Source organism: Squalius cephalus, assembly GCF_949319135.1.
Source record: "Squalius cephalus genome assembly, chromosome: 9".
Classification (NCBI taxonomy): domain Eukaryota; kingdom Metazoa; phylum Chordata; class Actinopteri; order Cypriniformes; family Leuciscidae; genus Squalius; species Squalius cephalus.
The window spans coordinates 18,002,160-18,023,991 of NC_137130.1; the positions used below are offsets into that span (position 1 = coordinate 18,002,160).

At 39.5% G+C, this 21,832-nt stretch overlaps 1 protein-coding gene across 5 annotated transcripts in view; it reads right to left on the reverse strand.

Annotated features, from left to right (window-relative positions):
* zeb2a (zinc finger E-box binding homeobox 2a) overlaps positions 1-21,832 on the reverse strand; it is a 48,421-nt gene that overhangs the window by 11,099 nt on the left and 15,490 nt on the right. For 4 of the 5 annotated variants that reach the window (XM_079881048.1, XM_079881046.1, XM_079881049.1 and 1 more), the window contains one exon: positions 1,549-1,767. In XM_079881048.1, coding sequence (XP_079737174.1) covers positions 1,549-1,767 — 219 coding nt within the window. Of the gene's footprint in view, positions 1-1,548; positions 1,768-4,637; positions 5,271-21,832 lie in introns of those variants that run through there. The other variant, XM_079881050.1, reaches the window with a different exon arrangement.

The following is a 21,832-nucleotide window of genomic DNA, read 5'->3' on the forward strand; positions in this document are numbered from 1 at the left end:
AAAGTGTGGGGTCAGTATGATTTAAAAAAAAAAAAAAAAAACTTTTATTCAGAAAGGACTAAATCAATTGTTAAAAAGTGGCTAAAACATTTACAATATAAATGTTGAACAGATTTGTATTTCAAATAAATGCTGTTCTTTTGAACTTTCTATTTATCAAAGAATCCTGGATAAAATGTTCACGGTTTCCATAAAAATATTAGGCAGCGCAATTGTTTCAACATTGATACAAATAAGAAATGTTTCTTGAGCACCAAATCAGCATGTTATAATGATTTCTGAGTGATCATGTGACACTGAAGACTGGAGTAATGGCTGCTGAAAATTCAGCTTTGCCATCACAGGAATAAATTACATGTTCTTTCAAAAACATTTTTGAACGGTGGAGTATATTATTTTAGATTTAGCTGACTAATCAAATAAGCAATTTAATTCAAATGAAACTAATGATTTTATGTTAAATTTTTCACTCAAATGCAATTCTGATCATATCATTTTTAATCGGAAAAAAAAATATATAAAAAAACCCCTTTTATAAATCAGAAAAATGCTAATTAGAAGCATTTTCACAAGTGGTCTGTTGAACCCTACTGTCTTAGAAAAGCATATAAAGCATATAAAGACTTGAGGTGCATCTTCTCAAGCAACCACAGCAAAGAGGAAGATGATTCATGCAGCCTCTTTTAAGATGCTGCATCTACCACAGTATTTTTCTTCCAGCTTCATCTCTTCATCTCTTCATATTTAATCACTAAGATAAAATAATGCTATGCTACCAGAGGCGTGGCATTCAAATAAACTCAGATGATGTTCATTTATCTAGCATATAGTGTGAACATCAACTAAACAAAACACTGTTCAAGCGAATGACACATCCCTGAAGACCCTGTTTAGTTCTGTGACTGTGACACTCTCTGAAGTTAAGTGATGCATATGGTTTAGTCATTAGCTGAGACTGATTGCTGGGGGTCTGGGTTTTTTCTTTCTTTTTTTATTTTTTCAAACCGGGCGACTCGCATGAGTTCTCCCTTCACTCTGTAACTGTCAGCCAGGCCCAGGGAATTGTGGGCCTATTATGTATGTAAATGGCCATCATAATGCTAAAAATTTCATTTAAGGCCTTTAATGAGTCTTCAGCAGGGCAGGCTCCTGCTAAATGATAGCTCTGCGATCCTAATTAAGAGAATTTATCTTTAAAGCCTCACTAGCTTGGGTCTTGTCCGTGATCTTGATCGCTTTCGGTTTAGGGTGGGTGAGTCAAAACGAAGCCAAAAGAAAGGGGTGTGGAGTGATGATGCACTAAAGATTAGGTGTAACCTACTTTGTGACAACAGTAAGAAACCAAAGTAGAAAAGTGAGCTAATAGTCTAAAAGTTGCCATTACATTTAAAATGCCAGACAGCTGCTAGGTGTTGGCCTAGTAAATAAAGCCGCTCTGTCCTGGTAATATGAAAACTGCAAGTTTGATAGATAAAACAAATGAACCTCAGCTATGTTTCATTAGTTAATACCACAATTCGCTCTAATATTCTCAGCTCTCACTCTTACCTGAACCATTCAGGTCTTCGTGGCGCCAGACATGGGCCCCTGCCCCATCCTGGCTTTCGTTTTCTTCATCCCCCCGGCAGGAGAGCAGGGCATGGGCCACCCGGGGTGAAGCCTCCAGGCTCGGCACACCTGCTGGACTGCCTTCACCCTCAGAACCCAGCAGTCTGTCCTCCTCATCGGACCCTGAACCCGCATCCACCACGTTTTCATAACTCAGCACTGAGGACAGAAAAGAGTTCATGTGTTATTATGTGAGATTACCGACATCTCAAAAGAAGTTTGTGCAGTCTTAGTGGTATGGCTATATGATTACAATCTTAAGGTCTGTTAACCCACTTCTCACATATGCAATAAGCACATGGTAATAAAGACAGAACAGGACAATTGAGGTTGCCAGTGAAAATAAATGCGGGGGGGTGCTTGAATCCAGCAGCTTGATTAATGGGCATTTGTGTAAAATGTACATAGCTTGATAAAAAGTAAAAAGCAGGGTTGTCAACCTTTTCTGACCCATGGATAATATAAATAATCTAAAATAATTATGTAAATTGATTGTAAATAAATACTTGAGTAATAATATATATTATTTATTATTATATTAGAACATTTCTAAAGTCGTGATGTCAAGATAATGGAAGCCTCACAAGACCAGATTACTTGATATACAACAAAAGAGAGCATGATAAAGCAAACCAAAATCCCACACAACTCTGGGGGTGAGAGGTGGTGAGGGTCTAATAAACTATGAAGCTTACATCATGGGAACAACAGTTTAACGTTCAGGTTCATTCGAAGTTCTTTCCTTGCCTAATACAGCATACATCTCCCCAGGCTCTCCGAGCACCTTATCTCAGAGGCACGCTGCCAAAGCAGTGAGAACTAGTGGGAAGTTTCTCTAATGGTTAGATTAAAACCCTAATTGCTGATTTCAGGACAATTTTCTCCCTCTTCTGAACACAGAGTTTTAAAAAACAACAAACTTTCCCTTCCATCAGTGCTCTATTTCCCAGTTCGTTGGCGTCAAATGGACTCAACTGGGCTGTGGAACGCTCCATTCCCTCCTCTGTACCTTAACTACCCCTAATCTCTCCCTAGGAGCCCATTCACTTTAAAAAAATGCCAATGATGTCTTTTTTTCACAGGTTCCCATGCAAAAAAGGCTGACCGCTTCCCTTTGCCGGTTCTCGCCAGAGGACGTGAAGATTAGCTGCACGTATCTGATCATAATATGATCTTTGTCTGATCCGTGGGGCTGCATTTGCTCCCCCGGACAACTGCGCAACAGGTGCAAATTAAAAGGGGAACCATCTCGGGTACAAGGGATGGTCGAAATGCACTGACCCGGGCTGAATACCAAAGAGTGGGGTGAGGTGGTATGGCGGGGGTGAGGGGCGTGGGACAAAAAGCTTTCTAACTAAGAGGTGTGACCAGCGGGATTATTTAAGAGCGACTTCAGGCCGAGGGTGAAGACCCCCCCTCCTTGAATGAAAAGGAGAAGGCGAGCAAGAGAAAGCAAAAGAGAGACATAAAGGGAGTGGTTGAAAGTAAGACATGAGAGGCTCTTTGTGTGGTCCGAGTATACCTTGGACGTAAAGCAACTTTATCTTGACTTTTTTTTCCATCCTCTGTTCCCTCCTCCCACGTTTCATCCCTTTCACTCAAACCCATATATTTCTTCATCTTAAGCCCAGTAATAAGTGCACTTCACTTTCTTGCCCAGGTAACGTACGAAAGACAGCACTGAATGTTGGTACCGGAGCTAAAAAGCTGCAGCCAATCATTCAGAGTTTGAATGGTGGGAGTGTTCTGAAGGAAAAGAAAGAAGTGGGAGGACTGGGAAAAGAATCAAGAGGATGAATACAGAGGTCAGAGCTGAATATTAATAATAGTGAACTGCTTAGCGGTTTGACTTTAAGCCCACACAAAACACTAAACTCTTTACATCACATTTCCCTGTTCTTGCTTGTGTTTTTCAACAGCATATGCTAGCCATCTACATTCCTAATGACATAGCTTGAATACTTGTGTGGATGCTTGAGATGTTTTTTTTTTTTTACAGAAAGTCAGTATGTTCTGAAAGTATGTTCTAATTTGACTATAATTGCATAGATTCTCGCATGACACAAATATAAATAGAAAACGCTAAGGTTTTAAAACCATTTTGGAAAAAGGAACAGACATGTTTTGAACTCTGACAAGCAGATACTTTGCCTGTTTGTGTGTGTGTGTGTGTGTCAGTAATAGAAAAGCAAGTGATGGGCACTCAAAGCAATCCATCAAACAATTTGCCTCTAAGGTCACATGGGTCTGACATATGTGACTGAGATATTGTATGCAGCTGTGCACTTGTGTGTGTGGGAGTAAAAAAAGAAAAAAAGACATCACTGTATAAATGTTTTCACCATTGTAATGAGATGTTTGTTTTCATCCATCTAACTAGTCACAATAATATAATATAATAACAATAATAATGTAATTTCTATAAATGTTTGCATTTTCAGGTAATAAAATGTGAACCTCGTCATCTGTAATAAAATTAAAATTGATTAAAAAGTGGAATGAACTCCTGCAGGTTGTAACTTTGATTTAAGTTAAATTTTCAATTTTGAATATTATTATTATTATTATCATATGTATTAATATTATTTTGTATATACTAGTAAAATTAAAGTAAGAATAGAAGTATGATACTTTGTAACTTTATTTCGGATCTACCAATCAAATGCGCTTTCTCCTGTGTAGTCCAGCCCCCATTGTAATTCTATTGGCTGCCATTTTAGTGTGTCATTCCGGCAGCTGTCCTGCTGTATAATTCCTGCAGTGAACGGTCCATTGTGCTCACCCTAGAGACAAAGAGGCCACCTCTCTTCTCTCTCGCCCTTACTTCTCCTTTCTCCCCTCCCTCCCTTCTCTCTCTCTCTGTGCCATTTCATATTCTCGAACAACCCCACCTATCATTCTGCTAGCTGTCCTTTGAGCATTTCAAGATGGCTCTAAAAGTCATCCTTAACAAGAACTCAGTAACAAACTACATAGGCAGAATCTTTTAAATGCTGATGGTGGAATTAGCAAACAAACAGAAACAATACCTTGTGCCTGTCCAGTTTGGACAAACTAAGAGTTCCCGCTAACTGGGAGAGGTTCACACATTCCATAGCCTGGAGTTGTGCAATCACACACACACATGTTCTTCTGAGCAGTTTAGCTGTTTAGACAGGTATGTGTGTGCTCTGTCACAATCTCTTACAATCCTCTCATCTCATATGCGGAGTGTGTTCCCAGCGCTCGGGGGAAAACTGCATGCACACCTGCAAACTCAAAGCCACAATGTCCATTGGAGCCATTTCACTGGTACGTGGCGAAGGATGATTCAAGCGCTCGATTATATCAGACAGGAAAGGCTTCGGTTACAGCGAACGCTCAACAATCACATCCATCTGAACTGAACGACACCTCCGCTGGCTCACACACCTTTTCAACATTCACTGTTCCCAGGTAATCCGCCTGCTATCCATCTTTTCCCCTTCCTTTAATCTCGTTTCCGTCTGTTCCTAGCGCCCGAAACAGAAAGGTGAGCGCGTATTCCACATCCATATTGAGAATAAGACAGCCTGCCGCAGGTCTTTCCCAGGTGCCTCTCTGCCACGGTAATGAAACCCGGCGGAACAGACGGTGGAAAATAACCACTCTGTTCTCTCTCTCTCTCTCTCTCTCTCTCTCTCTCTCTCTCTCTCCTGTGCGGTGCGCATCACCTGAGTGTGCAGTGGGGGAGGGGGTGACTAGGTAAGACTTCAAACACTTGAAAGGAGGTCGCTGCCTAGTGGCTATAGCCTGGAAATGATCCATGTAAATCAAATCAGCCATCTTCCATTCATGCGCAAAAAGGGCGAGGGAGGGCAAACTTTTACCTGTTTCGTGCTTCAGAAAACAGCACAGAGGTAAAGAACACGCTGAGACAGCCGTCTGATCTAAAATGAATGGGAAATAACTGTAATATCAGATACATTTTTTTTTAAATACAAGGGAACTGCCACATTCTGAAAGGGAATGATTTGATTTCACCTGTTGGATGTAATAATAAATTGTATAATATATCCAATTTTAGGTCTAAAAAATAAAATAGCTTTAAGCAGTCTATGAGAACTTGGTCGACAGTGCTCGTGTCCTATACTGCCTTTTGGAAACACATTCCTTTAACAATAAAATAAAATAAAAATACCTGTGCAGTATTTAAAAGGTACATTATAGCATTAAAAAATTAAAATCTATTCAGGATTTAAGAGTACATTGGCATTAAGAAAAATAAAATAATGCACAGGATTTAAGAGTATTTAAAATGAAATGAAATTAAATAAAAAGAAATACAATTTCTGAGAAGGGAAAGGAAAAGTATGTTCATATGCTTATATATGCTGAAACTTGTCAATCTCAGCAAGAGCATATAAATAGCCATGGAGCAGTTCTGTACAAAACTACACACTTTTCAACAGTGAATCCGTGACTCCCACGCAAGGCTGCAAAGGCCTTGAACCTGACAGATAGCGTCTGGATTGAGTCTATTTTTTCTTGTAAGGTTAGCATGCAGATAACTGCTGGTGAAAGTGCTGTTGTTTATGGTGCATGTGATGGGGGGAGAAGGCTCTCCATGTTTGTTTTAAGGCCGGGCAGCCGAAGAGGTCACACTGGTGCTGGGGGAACAAAGGGCCCAGGAAGAGAGGGGCCGCTTTTGTGCTGCGGTGATCCTCAGTGAAAACTCAGCTATGCGTGAACCATTACTGCAAACCTGGAGAGGGTGTGTGTGTGTGTGTGTGTGTGTGTGGTGGTCTTTGTTTTCCCTGTATTTAAGTATTTCAGTACTTGCCAATATTTGTGAGAGTGAAAAAAAGGAGAGCGAGAAAGACGGCTTGTGCGCGCGCACTTATCTAGTGTGCACCCATCAGTAAATGGGTGGCGGTGCTCCACAGACCCTGCCGTGAAGCGGCAACAGTAGCCTGGCCCTAATTGAATTAAACTCCCATTTGTCTACTATAGGACCCAACGCAACAGGCAAGAAGGAGAGAAGGGGAAGAGAGGAAGCGAGAGAAAGAGAGAGAGAGAGCTCTCTGAGGCTTGCTCATGCCGCCAGACGGCCCACCTTTCCCCCTTCCTCCCCCACGCAGACCCACCATCTGTGCCCACCCCATGCACATGTTACCCCTCTCTCTCTCGACAACTGTTCTGGGCCTCTACCAGCCTCAGAGTGCCTGTGTGTGTATGTGTGTGTGTAAGATCGTAGGGCTGGAGACACACAATAGCTCACTGGGCTACCCTGAGGAGGAGAAAAGACAGGAGGAGAGGAGAACACAATATGCTGCACAGAGGAAGATAAAGAAGTCAACCTCTATCTCAGACGAACTATCAGTCAGGTTGCACTCTGGGAGAAAAGAACAACCACAAAAAGCTCAAACCGCCTCAGGGCGAGAGAGCTGAAAAGAGACGACGCAAATTACACACGCTAACAAAACCTGCAATTTTAGGTTTTCTTTCCTTTGAGCACAACGTCTTTGTAGCGTGATACCCTACCATAAAATCGGCAGGTGAGGGTTTAGAAGCACGGGCAGATGAATTTGTTGGCCGAGTTCGGAGTCTATCAATTTTTTTTGGAAGTTAATATGGGTCAATTAATATGCAAATCTCCCGGCAGATGCTCGGTGGCTCTCAGCATGCGATTGGCCCGTCGGTCACTAGCTGTTCAAACAGTTTCACGAGCAAAACAACACCAGGTTCCCTCTCGGAGAGAAACCAACGAGACACTTTACATAATTTTTTGTTACATAAGCTTTTTAGAGAGGTACAATTAATTCTGTTTCTCAAGTAAGAATGCAAAGAACTCAAACAACAACCACATACTTGTTTTTTTAAGATTTAAAAACAGGTAGTTTACTCAAAACTGAAAATTCTTTTATTATTTACTCACCCTCATGACATTCCAAACCTGTATGACTCTTCTGTGGAACACAAAAGAAGATATTTTGAAGAATGTTGGTAACCAAACAACAGTTTTAGTTACCAATGGGGGAGAAAAACTGAGACATTACTATATCTTTTACGTTCCACAGAAGAAATAAAGACAGTTTTGAACTGGCACGAGGGAGCATAATTGGGTGAACTATCACTTTAAAGCACATATGTATGGTGTGAATACAAATATATCTCCTCATATGCCATCAATATAACTCCTATTGCACTGCCTGAAACAGCTTCCAACTTCTCCACTTCAGGAAAAATTGATTGCAGGCTTTTCATTATTTTTATTTAAGGCTGATTTCACGGAACACAATGATCTTTTCATAATACCTGTTTACTATCAGACAAAAGGCGAAACTAAAAGGAAACAGCTTGTGTTCTGCTAAGACTCCTCAGTGGCATTGCCAGAGGTGCTTGTTGGGTTTCTGAAAGCTAACAGGTCCAGATGGAGCAAAAAAATAAGACCTCAAAGGGGGGCTTTAAATGAAGGCTCCAGACCAGCAGACAGGTTGCTAATGAAATATTCATGTAAGGAGTGGCTCTATCTATCTATCCATCCATCCATCCTGCCCACAACCTTCCCACACTTCCTTCTTCTGCCCTCCACCATTTTATGGTGTGCTTCATTTGAGAGGAAAAAAGAAAACAAGCACTCTTTCACTGGCACCACAAAGACAAACTCAGTCTCTACCTTATCATAAGAAACCCTCAGAGAATTTAGCGATGCATGGTTTGATTTCAAGCCTTCTTCTCAAAAACTTCTCCTTTTTGGACGTTCTTCAGTGTGTCTTGGCAAGTGTTCACAGCATATGACCGCTAATTGTACTTTCACAAGTGCTGCCTGCATGGGAAACCGTTCGTTTATAACAATTCCCTAAAAATCCCTCACATTCTCTGAGTTGGTTGGTGCTTCAATTATGGATAGAGAGTTGTATGTTTGATTCAGAGAGAATAATTCAAGCCTAGAGGTGCAGTCGCATTTACATTGTTCAGAAAATTTTCGCGATCAGGAATTTTATGTGAAGGTGAAAGATTTCCCCTCGGGTTAAAGTTGGTTGTGTTGATAGACAGAACACTGCTTGGTTTGAAACTGACTTCTGTGTGAGCTGTGTTTCATACTCTACACTATTGACAATATTTTTTGCACCTCAAAAATCCAGCTGAGATTGGTGTCTTCCTCTTAGGCCATGCGTTTCCGTACCATTTCACACACCTCAAGCTCAGCTGAATGCGATTTTCCTGCCTATATCTCTCCACATACATGGGCCGCTCGCATCTGCTGCTGCAGGGGCAAAGATGGCTTTGTCAAACACACATGCATGCTGGATGGAAGCTGTGCTCTCCTGTGTTCGGCAGGCCCAGGATCAGCTGGGGTGGTATTAAACATGCACAGGGTTGCCTGTGAACAACTGTCAGCGCATCTGCTGCGTTGTTCTTCAGCCTCTCTCTCTCCATCACTCCCACAGCCCCATCAATATCACTCTACTGCAAACAGCTCCTGGCTACTGCCGCGAGCGTGTGTGTACATGCGCCTTGCGTGCTGTGTGTGCCAAAACACGAGTGAATAACACAGTTTATGCCCACATCCAGTTGTGTGTATGTGTGCATGTCCATTTACAGCAGCCTAACTTGTTTCGTGTGTGTGTGTGTGTGTGTGTGTGTGCAAGAATCTGCTCTCAATATCATAATGAAATAAAGAGCCTGCTTTAAGCACATGCAAATTCAAAAGCGCGTAATCAGGGCAAAATTAATTTTGCTGTTGCTGATTAGAGACATTAATTAATCTGTGTGAGGTGCGGGCCTAATCTGAAGTTGAATTACACCTCCTGTAAGATTAATTAGGACAGGAAAATAACATACGGCACTGCCAGTGCAGATTACAGTAAGCCTTATTCCTTTGACTTGAAAAAGAGCCGGGCAAAACCTGAATCACCATGCGTCTCGCCGCTTAAGTACTTTGTTGACGATTGTGGGAGCCGTATTCTCAACTAGTTAACAGTTAGCAGGGATTTCAAAAGTATTTAATTTTATAAAGGTTTTTGAATTTGGGTTGTGGCTGATACGTAAGGTCGCAGTGCTTATTTCACGTTTTAAGATACTTTCGAAATGGATTCAAATGGATCGTTTGACCCTGCAGAAACGTTACACTGGGAAGATCATTTGTGGAAAGTGCATGTCTGTGTTCGACTGCCAACATGTTTATGGGTGTGTGCGACCTGAGGTGTTCAGAGAGCTCATGTGCATGGATCTGTGGTGTGGACTGTGGAGACCACAGCAAAACCTAACCAGTTGCCAGCTGGCAGTGTAGGTGGGAGCCTTTTAAAGAGGTCAGTGTGTGTGAGAGTGTGTGAGTGAATGGGGACAGTCCACATCCAATGAGAAATAGAGCCCCCTTGGTCCAGGACCTTCAATCAGAGTAGCTCTTTCTGATGTTAATGAGGGAGTAAAACACATCTGTTCAGCACCCCCTCCCGTACACACATCCTAGCACATACACACTTGTGTGAGGAGTTTGGTCACCTGAATAGTTTCCCCAGCAGGTAGCACACAAGGGAAAGATTCGGCCCTTTATGTGGTCATTCTCTGACAAAGGTCAGATGACCCATGGGATGCACCAGGGACCCATATTTGGCCCTTCTGTATTGTCATTCTGAATTGTTATAGAGGCAAGAACAGAATGAATGAACAACAATATACACAATGCTGACAATAGTACTGATCAGTGACTCATGTTGGCTTGAGCATAAAAATATACTTAAAATTTAATTTATATACATATAAAATAAATACTGGCTGATATATTGATATAGGCAAAAATATATATGTGAAATTAAGTTAGAACATATACAAAATTTTTTCGATATTTACATGCATACATTTAAAATATCTAATTAATATAAAAATCTAAATATATTTATATATAAATTAAATAATTTAATAAACTATTAAAATAATTTAATTAATTAAAAAATCTAAACATTCTAAATCTAATCGGTTTGTAAGTGTATGTGTGTGTAAATTAAAAAAAAAACTTTGTATATACTTATATGGAGATTTTTTATATAAATAAATTCACAATTAAAAATATTTAAAATAAATATTACATTATTTTAGGATTTAAACAGATTTCAATCTGTTTAAGATGATTTATAAAACATCAACATTATTTTGCAAACTGGGAAACATGCAAAGGATGAATATCTCTGGTTTTCTGGGAGGAGGTTCTGGATTAGGAGCACATCAAAGAGTGTGAAAGTGAGCTACTTTGATGATGTTTACAGTAACACACCTGGGGTAACGCAAGGTGCTAATTAGCTCAAGTGGATAATTAGAATGCCGATTACAGGAATCAAAAGGTACTGCAGAGCTTAAAGCTACAACCTCCCTCTGTAACCACTCCTTTGGGTAAGCTCTCTCTCTCACACACACACACACACACACACACACACAAATAGTCCAGGGGGAAGCCATAAACATCTCCTTGGCTCAGGCGATTATAAGACAGGCTTAGAGTGGAGAACCAGTAAATATTGAGGGGGCCATTGTTCCCTTCACTTCCTCTGTTCAGCGATGAGGATTCGTCTTTCTCCTTGATGACACCTCCAGGGAGCACACGCGGATCATATTATCGTCTAAAACGGAAGTCGTATTCATTCCGTCGACTGTGTTAAGGCTCTCAGAAGCCACATCATTCGTAATGCTGAGGACCGCAGGGCTTTCACAGAACAGGAAAGACCCATGTTAACTCCTGAGCAGCCAGGGTTTGCCGCTTTGTTAGGGAATCATCCATGATTTAACGCAGGGAGTGGCAAAGCGTTAGCCGAGGCCATTTACAAACAGGCTGAATTATTGGCATTAGAGTTACTGTACCCTGGACAGTCACTTCAAGAACATTTGCAGCTCAATGCAGCTTGATTTGTGACTAAATCCCTCATGATAATGGCCATCAGGAGGAACCACCAAAGCAAATGAGTGTGCTGTAAAATATGAATCAAATTATTGCAATTATATTTACTGCAATAGTCTAGAAAAGTTCGTTTCTCATGTTACCAGATGGTCACTCATATTAAGTTATATGGATATCACCATAAAACTCTTTGTTTGTTAAAAATGGCATCAGGTAGTTTGTGTTGAAACCTACAGACTAAAAGGGACCATATAAATGCCCTATAAGACTGAGTTTCTTATTTCACACCCCAATGTTTATTGTTCTTTTTCATTCGCCACAACTCTACTGTATAATTATCCCTATTATGTTCATAAACTTTCAACGCTGGCTCTGTTATTGTTGATTTTAGCTATTGGGTAATACAACCGTGCCTCTAAAAATGCAATACAGCTCAAACCTTTCAGTTAAAAATGGCTAAATAAATACATCAATAAATAACACGATCTTTGCATGGTCACCTCAAAAGAAAGCTGATTTCTGACCTTCTCCCAAAGTTCCATGGAAACCAGAGCTAGACAGTGGCCAAAAATACATGTTTTCTTAAAATACAAAAGCCTGTGAAACTGTCTGTTTTGGGGAGTTTTGACTTCAACAGGTGCCAAGAAAAACCTCCACGGTCTCAAAACCTGTTATTTAAACAAGGGTGAAGGACCGTAGGTCACATTCTCCCATATACGGCTTCTCGTTTTCTGAGCTCTTATAAGGCAGTTAACTGTTTGAGCTCCATTTAAATAATATTTCAAGGCATTATAAATGAAAGATAAAGAATTTAATCACTTCCTTTTTTCCCCCCTGAACATTTCTCAAGTATGAGCTGATAAATAGAACATTTGCACGTTAAACCACAACTTTCTTTGGTACATGGATTGTCACAGTAACTTAGAGGCAACAAACAAAAAAACCCAAAAAAAAACTATTGCTGCTTTGTTTGTCACGTGTTCACTAACACAAGCTCTTTTCTGCCCTTGTGCTGCTCTTATCAGTCATGAGGGGGATAAGGTGTGACCTGGTAAGGGTGGCAAGTTCCACTTTCAGAGGTGTGATCACTGGGGCCCAGCAATTGAGCCAGAGGCGCGTATAGAAGGAACTTAATCAGCCTTTAGCACCTTGAGATGGGTGCTGAGCAGACGTTAACCGAAATGGCAGCTGCACCTCTTTTACACACGGACTACAATTTTTGTAGTCATGAAGTATTATTAGGAATTATTTCCAGCTATAGGTTAGGTATGTGTCGTTGGCGAATTAACTGTCATTCAAAAAGATAAAAATAAATAAATAAACAAATGAATTTCTCTTGTTTGTTTATATACATTTAGGTAATGTGTCAGTCCTCCATAATTACCTCTCGTTGATACAGTGAACTCAGCCCTGAAACAATCTTAGCAGCGTTATTTAGGTTTCTTGGCATAAACAACCTGGTGAGATTGTGAGTCACTGTAAGCTTCATTTGAACTCAGATAGAGTATCACAAAGCATGTGATATACAGGCCGCTGATGTGCGCTACCGTGCCTTCACACACACAGCTACACACATATTTTCCTTGGGTCCTCTGCCTGTTTACCAAATATTTTCTGTTACCATGGATCGCACAGAGAAAGAAGCGAACATCTGACCGAGAGGCTGTGTCACTTGATTGAGCTCAACTTCCTTTCAAATGAAGAAGAGAATCTATAGTCGATAGACAAAGTTGTTATATCAGAATGTCATGCCCCTGGGATTTACGTTATGTCATGTTTTTCTGTACCAAAACCCTTTTTCTAAATGTACACAATATTAATTAAAACAAACTATAATATGAACTGTGCTGTCACTTACAAACTACATGCCTTAGTGCTACTATATGTACACTACAGTTTTGTTTTGTTTACTTTTTTAAGAAATGAATACTTTTATTCAGCAAGTACAAATGAAATTGATCAAAAGTGACAGTAAAGACTTTTACATGGTTACAATTTTAAATAAATGTTGTTGGTTTTTTTAGCTTTCTATTCTTCAAATAATCCTGAAAAAAATGTATCACGGCTTCAACAAAAATTCAAACTTAGCCATCACAGGAATAAATTACCATTTAAAATATATTAAAAAAGAAAAGGATATTTTAAAATGTAATAACATTTTATAAATATGTAACAGTATTACTGTTTACTGCATTTTTATCAAATAAATGCAGCTTTGGTGAGCACAAGAGACTTATTTAAAATATATATATATATATATATAAAAAAAAGTCTTACTGACCCCAAACTTTTGAACGGTTAGTGTTAACATATATATTCTAACATTAATATTATAGTAAGACTATACAAATTCGGTCAACATTTACATGTTTTTTTTTTTTTTTTTTTTTTTTTTTTGATAAATTATGTCCAGGCTGATTTTTTCCATACAAAGGAAGTGAATGGGTACTGGATCTGAGAAGCTCTAAACATGGCAAAAAGCATCCTAAAAGCATCATGAATGTAGTTCATACAAATCATGCACCAAGTCTTTGAAACCATACATTACATTTGTGTGAGGAACAGACTACAATCCACAATATAAGCTGATATTCACTAAAAATCTTCCTCTTAGGCAAAGGCAAAGGCAAAGCGCACAAACTTCATCTAGGTTGTGGTCAAATAAATAAATCAATCAATGGTGAAATTAGTCATGATGGTGAACATCATCTTTAAATAAAGGGGGAAGAGGGGAATATTTTCAGTAAATTAGAAACATTTCTTTCACAACCGCAAAACGGCTTGCTCAAAAGATTCTTAACATAATGACAAGGCCATTTTTTTTTTACATTTCTAGAGCTTGAAAACAGTCCTTATTCACTTGTATTGTATGAAAAAAACAAAAACAGCTTGGACATTTTGCTAAATATTTCCTCTCATATTCTATAAAAGAAAGAAAGACATACAGGTCTGAAATAGCATGATATTAAACAATAGAATATTAATTTTGGGTGAACTATCCTTTAATATCAGTACAAATCTATTGTGGTAAGGTTGGTTAGGTGAACAAAACACAGTCACATAGAAGAAGAAAAGAAGAAGAAGAAAACACTTCACCTCATCATACCGGTAATGTTGCTGCAACAGTGTGTCGTTTGTCAAAAGGGAGGGAGGGAGGGGGGGGGGGAAAGCTCTGTAGCTGTTTGTCTCCGATAAGGCCCTAACACATGAAGATATGAACTGCTCTGTTTGTGAATGTGAGCATGTGTTTGTTTGAGAAAGGTATTCTCCCTTTTTCTCCTAACTGTAACTAATTCTACTTTTACACATTTTATATCACATTCATTTGCAAGAAAACCGGCTTTGGGGAATCACCTTGATCTGTTTCGAAAATCTAGGCGTTCTTCAAATCTAAAAAGTTGCCTCAGAGAAGATGAGCTCCAGTCTAATGTCATACAGTATGCCCGTGTAAATGCTAGAAATGATGAAGCCATTCCGGCTTCAGCAGCCCGCTAGCCTCTCAAGGGGACGCAAGGCCTACTTCCAAAAAGCTTGAATTATTTATTGACCTAGGTGGGAGTGCTCTCTGGAAATGTTCAAACCCTTTTTGACAAAAGAAAGCAACATGTTTAATTCCTAATGTTTCAGATCAAAACAAAAATACACCATCTTCACTTTCTCCATACATCATTTAATAATGACTTTACAGGCAAACAGTGTGCAGTATTATTTCACTCGGTTGCTATATTAGAGTTCCTGATTTACAATTTTGGCAAAAAATAAATAAAATAAAAATAGGTGCCCTCAAAACACACATTCACGTTCGCGCACACAAACAAAGCACTACGACTTGATCTTTGCCAGGTGGCAAATAGTACCTCAAGGCACCCTGGCCCACACATCTTAATGTGCAGTATGTCAGATGTGCCGGGTTGACCTTTCACCTCTGAGAGACTGACTGCAGGGAACCCTTTGTTTCACATCTAACACATTTCAGACCTTACTATGTATTGTAATCTCTGCAACTGGCTTGCGTTGGTCCGGGGCATAGAATTCATTCTGGGGTTTTTTTTTCATTCCCTTGTGAAATATTAACTGGTTTGTATGTGATGTAATTTATGCGTGCTGGCACAGAAGCATGCCCTGCCAGTGGAGTTCATTTTTGGTTCTACATTTCTGAGCACAGACTTCACATCTCAGCATGTTTAAAAAGTTAGGAAATTTAAATGGATAGACATTTCTATGATAATATTGTTTGGTATGTTCTTTCTACTTTTTCCAATTTTTGACTAGTGTAACCGGAGGGGAGTTTGACATGGAGCTTTGTGTGTGCGCGCGATAGTGTCGTGATGTAAATAAGAAAAACAAATCGTTGCAAAACCTCCGTTCTTGTTTGCCGTGGATATTCTAGTACGAGTGTTGTTCAAGTAGATCAAGGGAGCAGTATAATATCTGAGATTAAATGTGTGGGGCATCTGGGGTTCTCTCGCCGAACAGGATTTATGCAATTATTCTATGATGAATAACACTACAGATATCACCAGAGCCTCATGAATATTCGTGAAAGTCACTGTATGAAATGATCCCATTCCAGTACATCACACACAAGACCATTTGTAGGCTTCCATCTCGCACACATTCAAGCATGTATGTGTGCATGCACAAAAAATAATGTCAAACTTCTTTTTGTCCTTCTTAAACAGACAAAATGCCATTTTTAGCCACTCTCAGTGTGTCCTTCCACCTATTTGTTAATTTCCTGTCAAAGAGTTTTGCAGTAGTGAAACTATATAACTCAGCAGACCTCGGTCGAATGGCCACTGCAGCTCAACGACCCAGATGAATGTCCACCCATAACACACAGGCCTATACCATGCAAATCTGACCTCTAGCCATGATGTTTGACTACCACTGAACACTGAGCTACAGTACACACTTGCTTTCTAAATGGGTCAGTTGAGTAAAGGACATTCACAGTACATCGCCACTGTACAAGCCACAACTAAAGATTCCACTGCATCACCAAAACATGTCAAATGTGTACTACTTGATTTTATACAGTAATATAGATATGTTGTTTCCTAAACAAGATGAAATTCTCAGTGGGTTTTGAGGAGAAACCACATCATTAATCAAATAAAACATAATAAATAAATAATTTATTAATAATCAATTATTTCATGAAAAAATACTTTATAATAAAAAAAAAGTAAAAAATAAAATAAGTTAAAAAAAAAAAAAAAAAAATCAATACTACATAAATAATTAAATAAGATCACAGTCAGTCACTAACACTAAAAGTAAATGTCTCGCAAAAACAGCTTCATTAAAGATGCCTCATGTGTGCTGAAGATAAACTACACATGAAAGTGAATAACACATTAAGATAAACAAGTTTGTTTAGACCAGTGAAATGTAAATTCTGATACTGGTCTCCTCACACCTGTCCTTGAGCTTACCACTTACAGATATCATTTACAGGAAACAGAACTAAATACAATACTTTTTTTTAAAGGATGACTATTCTCACACTTAATTAACACTTGTTTTTTCTCTTTGCAAATATTTTCCTGTTGTCCTCAGCAACCTGAATCCAACCCATACATGTCTGACTACTGTGTACCAATAAGATAATGTGAAAAGTCCTATGGGGGAATTAATTCAAGTGTTGAATTAATGGCAAATAAACGGGTCCTCAATGGAACTGCATTATACCTCGTCTAGCTCCACACAGATGATTCGTCATGTTGATAAGTGGACAAAGGCCTAGATTACCCTAACAAACCCTGCTTTGTGATCCTGTCCTCCGGTTAAAGAGGGCACAGGGAGTAACGAAGCAAAAGGTACCACCGTCTGTCAATTTGAATCAATTTACACATCAGGGAACGGCAAGCCGTGTGTCCCCCAGTGCTACCTTCACAGTGACAGATGTACGTCTACAACATGTGACCTGAGAAAACGACCCCTAAAAGCCACCTGCCCCCTGGGCACAGTGCGGGTAATTTGTCCCACTGTTCCTATTTGACACTGTCGATGGCGATGGTTGTCTGAGGTAAGAGGAACTGACAACCATGGACTCCCCAGGGCAAAACTTTCCATCCAAGTGAATCGGTAGGATGAAGGTTAAAAAAAATTCTAATAAATGACTTCTGAGTAGTCATTTGGTCTTCATTACTCCCTCCTCAAAAACAAAACAGGACTATAAAAGTCTGTTGCTTCCTTGGCAAGTCATATTTTGCAAGCAACATGATAACTGTAAAATACATACCTTTTATCTTGTGTGTTTAAAAAATATACACTGTATTTCAGAATGGCAAATGGTTTTAACACTCTTTAAAAGTTTAAAATGTAAATTCATTTTGGTCAAATATTATAGAATCTATCCTGGCAATTGAACAACATTAGCATTAGCTCCAACCGTACTACTGCCTATGTGCAATCCCTAAAGTATAATACAGCCTTAAAAAGCTATCGGAGCAAGACTAGCTAATCTATCCTATGATAACAAGAACATAGATTAAAGGAGAAGAGTTGGCTGCACAGTACAATTTATAAACAAATTTACAGTGGGTCATAATGCTAATGAAAAAACTGAAGAGTTGGTAAAAAAAAACTCTATTGAGATGGCCCACACAACTGTTTCCCTCAGTCATACTGTACAATAATGATCAATCTCAGTGGAAATAACTTTTACTCCCATTTAACAACAACCCAAATTTCCTCCATGTGGGCCTGTGGCCAACACTGACGATTAGTTCTCAGGCTAGCATGTAGCAGCTGGACTAAGCTAGTGAAAAAATACGTATGCCTCCATCATGGGTGCGGAATGTGACAGCTCATGCTCATAGCATTTTTCCCCATCCGCCTCCTTTTGATTCAACAAATCGCCATAAACTTTTCCTGTCATCGAAGTGCATTGTGGAGTGCAGTGGGTCCCAGCGGGGGAAGAGCCATTCTTGCTAGCTTTTCACACTCATATTTTATTTCCTTATTGTGTTTGGACTCCAGCCTACAACATCCAGGTGGAGATGATTTCAAGGGCAAGCGCCAAAAATGTGCTCTAGCAGCCAGGGATGGACAGGGATAACTAAGCAAGCTCACCTCTTGGCGCTGAGCTGCCATTTTGTGTCCAGCTTTGTATAAACAGGTCTTTCTTTGGAACATGTGGAACACAACGAAGAGATTCAGTACATCAAGTGCACACTTAACCAACAAATACACTGTGCTAAATGTAAAATTTAAGTGGATATGTGAGGAAGCAACTCTGATTGTATGAAGCAGAAGTCATTGAATCAGCCCTTTTTATCAATAATTAGCCTACCACAGTTGTTTTCTTTGCCACTTCCTGTTTTATCACATGACTGCGCTAAAATACGGAAGCTGATTTTAATGTGAAAACCTAAAAGACTAATTTGGGGGAGAAAACCCCAAGATGTTATGGGAATCAGTTTTTTTTATTTTTTTTATTTACATTTCTCATTGTCATGAATTAAACTATATGATGCCCAATAAGAACTCGCCTCAAAACCATCAACACTCTGTTAAATGATAATTCGCAGAAATTATATTAAAGCTAAAATCAAGCTATCACAAAATAATTCTCTGAAAAACAGAGAAATATAAGATAGCACACATAGTATACATAAGTGCTCAAATTACAAAGTGACATGCCAATTCAAGCAGTAATCCAATTCGCGCCAAGCACAAAATGACACATAGTTCTTGAGAACTCGCTATCTACCTGGTTATTAGCAAAAGCTACATTTGCTTGATGAAAGCACAGCCAAAAGAAGGCCATCCCCAGGAAAGGAGGGCTGGTCTGGGCTTCCTTTAACACAGCAGGGTCTGGTAATAAATGCTCGGCCTTTTGTTCCCCGCACAGTTGGCAGGAGGTTAGCCAACAATACAGCAGCCATAATGCCCTCTCCCAAGGGATGCTAGAGGCTAACACTGATTCTGTTACATTGAGTCGCAGCAAAAAGAAAGGCTAGGTCATGAACTACTTTTTGAATCACCTCAGCATCAAGCCATTGTTTTGTTCTCACACTAAAAACACGCTTTGAATCCAAAGTTCTTTCTGTCATTTAGCTGGTCACATAATTGTGAACATGCACTACAGCGCAAGGTGTCTTTGATGCATATTGTTTTCCAGGCTTACTATTTTTAGGTGTATGTGACTGACAGCTATCTTTGGACCGCTACGGTGGGAGACTGCAAGATCAAAAAGGCTACAGCTGTCTGAACCCCAGCTTGTCTCGCAACCTTAAAGATCACCCGCCGACAAGACCTAAATTGCTGATACAATCTACCCATAGATGGTGGTTCCCTGCTGTAGGAAAGGCCTGTAGGGCTGTAATCCCAGCAGACCCTCAAATGGCCTGAAAATTAGGCCAGAACTTTAGTCTAGACTCATGAACCCTGGTGGTGTCAGGTTGCCAGGCCACCTGAGTTAGCATGTGGCCCTTTATCTCCACACCAGCATGTAATGTGTGCACCTCTGCGGGGAGGTAGTAGAGGAAGGGGTCTCCGGCAAGCGTGCTCAGGTGTTTTAACAGCTGCCGACCCCCTTTAAGCTGTGAGGGTGGTTAAAAGCACTAGGAAGTGACCGCTTGATCAACTCCAGATGTCGAATAATAAGGAGTGGGGGGACGACACCTACAGAAGGTAGGACTAAAAATGTCAACCCGCCACGTCTCATTCCTGAGTCATGCTGGCATCTTACTGCCTTTAGCCTGGCAGATCACTCCCAGAGATACTTATTACTGAGGGAGTGTCGCAGTACAGAGTAAATCAGGAAATAGGGGGTGGAGCTTGAAGATCGAAGTGCACTTCCAAATAAATCCTTCCATTACCGGCAGATTATGCCTCACGTCTCCCCCCACAGACACCTTTAAGTCATGTAGCTTACCGGCTGCCTTACCGGTGAAGTCGGCAGTGGGATAAACATTTTGAAAATGGAAACCCGAGAGCAACTATCCAAAGCCACAGACTGGGACCTGCGCCACCATCTCTCTGCTCTTTAAATCCCAAAGCATTGAGACACTAGCATACCCACTCAAGGTGCACTCTAAAGCAAGTGCGTGGAGGACCCTTCTCTCTTTCTTTCTCTCCTCCTGTCTTTCTTCCCCAATCAGTCCTAGGTCAAATTGACTATAGGCTCCAATTAGCAATTGCCTGGTTCTATTGTGGGAAAACAATTTGCCACTTAAAATGGGACTTCTCAAAATGCTCAAGCTGTTTTGCTTAGAATAGTTTTAAGAGCACTAGTCGTTTTTAAGAGTCTTGATAGTGCAGCAGAAATAGGGATCGGTGTGAGGACATTATCGTATCTTAAATAGAAGTGTCGCTGAAAAGCAGAATGAGTTACAGCTATTATCTTAAAAAGCTCTCTGTACTTCACACACCCATCCTCACGCATACACACACGCTCGCTCTCTGTGCATTTCCACATTTTACTCCCCCTAAACACTGGTCTTGTTTTTCTTCAGCCACAATCCTACATGAAGTCTGTTAAACACTCAGCACATGTACAGTATGTAGGAAGTACTCGCACACCACTTCTTCACACTGTAAGTTCAGTTGTATCAGTTCAGTAGCGTCACTTTTCAAAATAGCCTTCACTGTCAGCTTCTGTGGTATAGGTGTGGAACAGTCATGCCCTCAAAGAGACGAACCATTTAATAGGTTAATTTAAACAGCTTCAAAAAGACAGTAATAAACGCTTACATATGCAGTTATAATCGAGCTACAGCAGATTTTTGCACAGTCGGTCTACAGTCGTCATCTGTCTGTTAGTATGAATGAAATAGAAAATTTGATATCTCCACCTCGCTTGTGTTGCATATGACTTTTGAGTTAAAAGCATGTTGTGTGTCACCTCTGTCTTCTTTCAGGGGATGTGCATAACACCAAGGACAATTGTAGTCTGATTAAGGTGTATACATGCTGGACAGAGTCGAGCAACAATAGCATTATCTAGCTCTGTTAGTCTAACTTAAAAAATCAGACCATTACAACTGCAGTCTGACTTAAAAAAGACTAAGAAATTTATGAAGATAATAAGAAATTATATTTAATAATAAATTATTGTTGTTGTCTGCAGAGAACCTAAATATTGTGTAATAATATAATATAATATAATATAATATAATATAATATAATATAATATAATATAATATAATATAATATAATATAATATAATATAATATAATATAATATAATAAAACAGTTTATCTTGTTTGGTGATGTATTTTTCAAGCCTATTTTCTGTTATTGATTTAGCTGTGTCATTGGGCGAAATAAAATAAATGAATCATATAAAAATAATAAAAATTATATTATGTTTTATATTATATTATATTATATTATATTATATTATATTATATTATATTA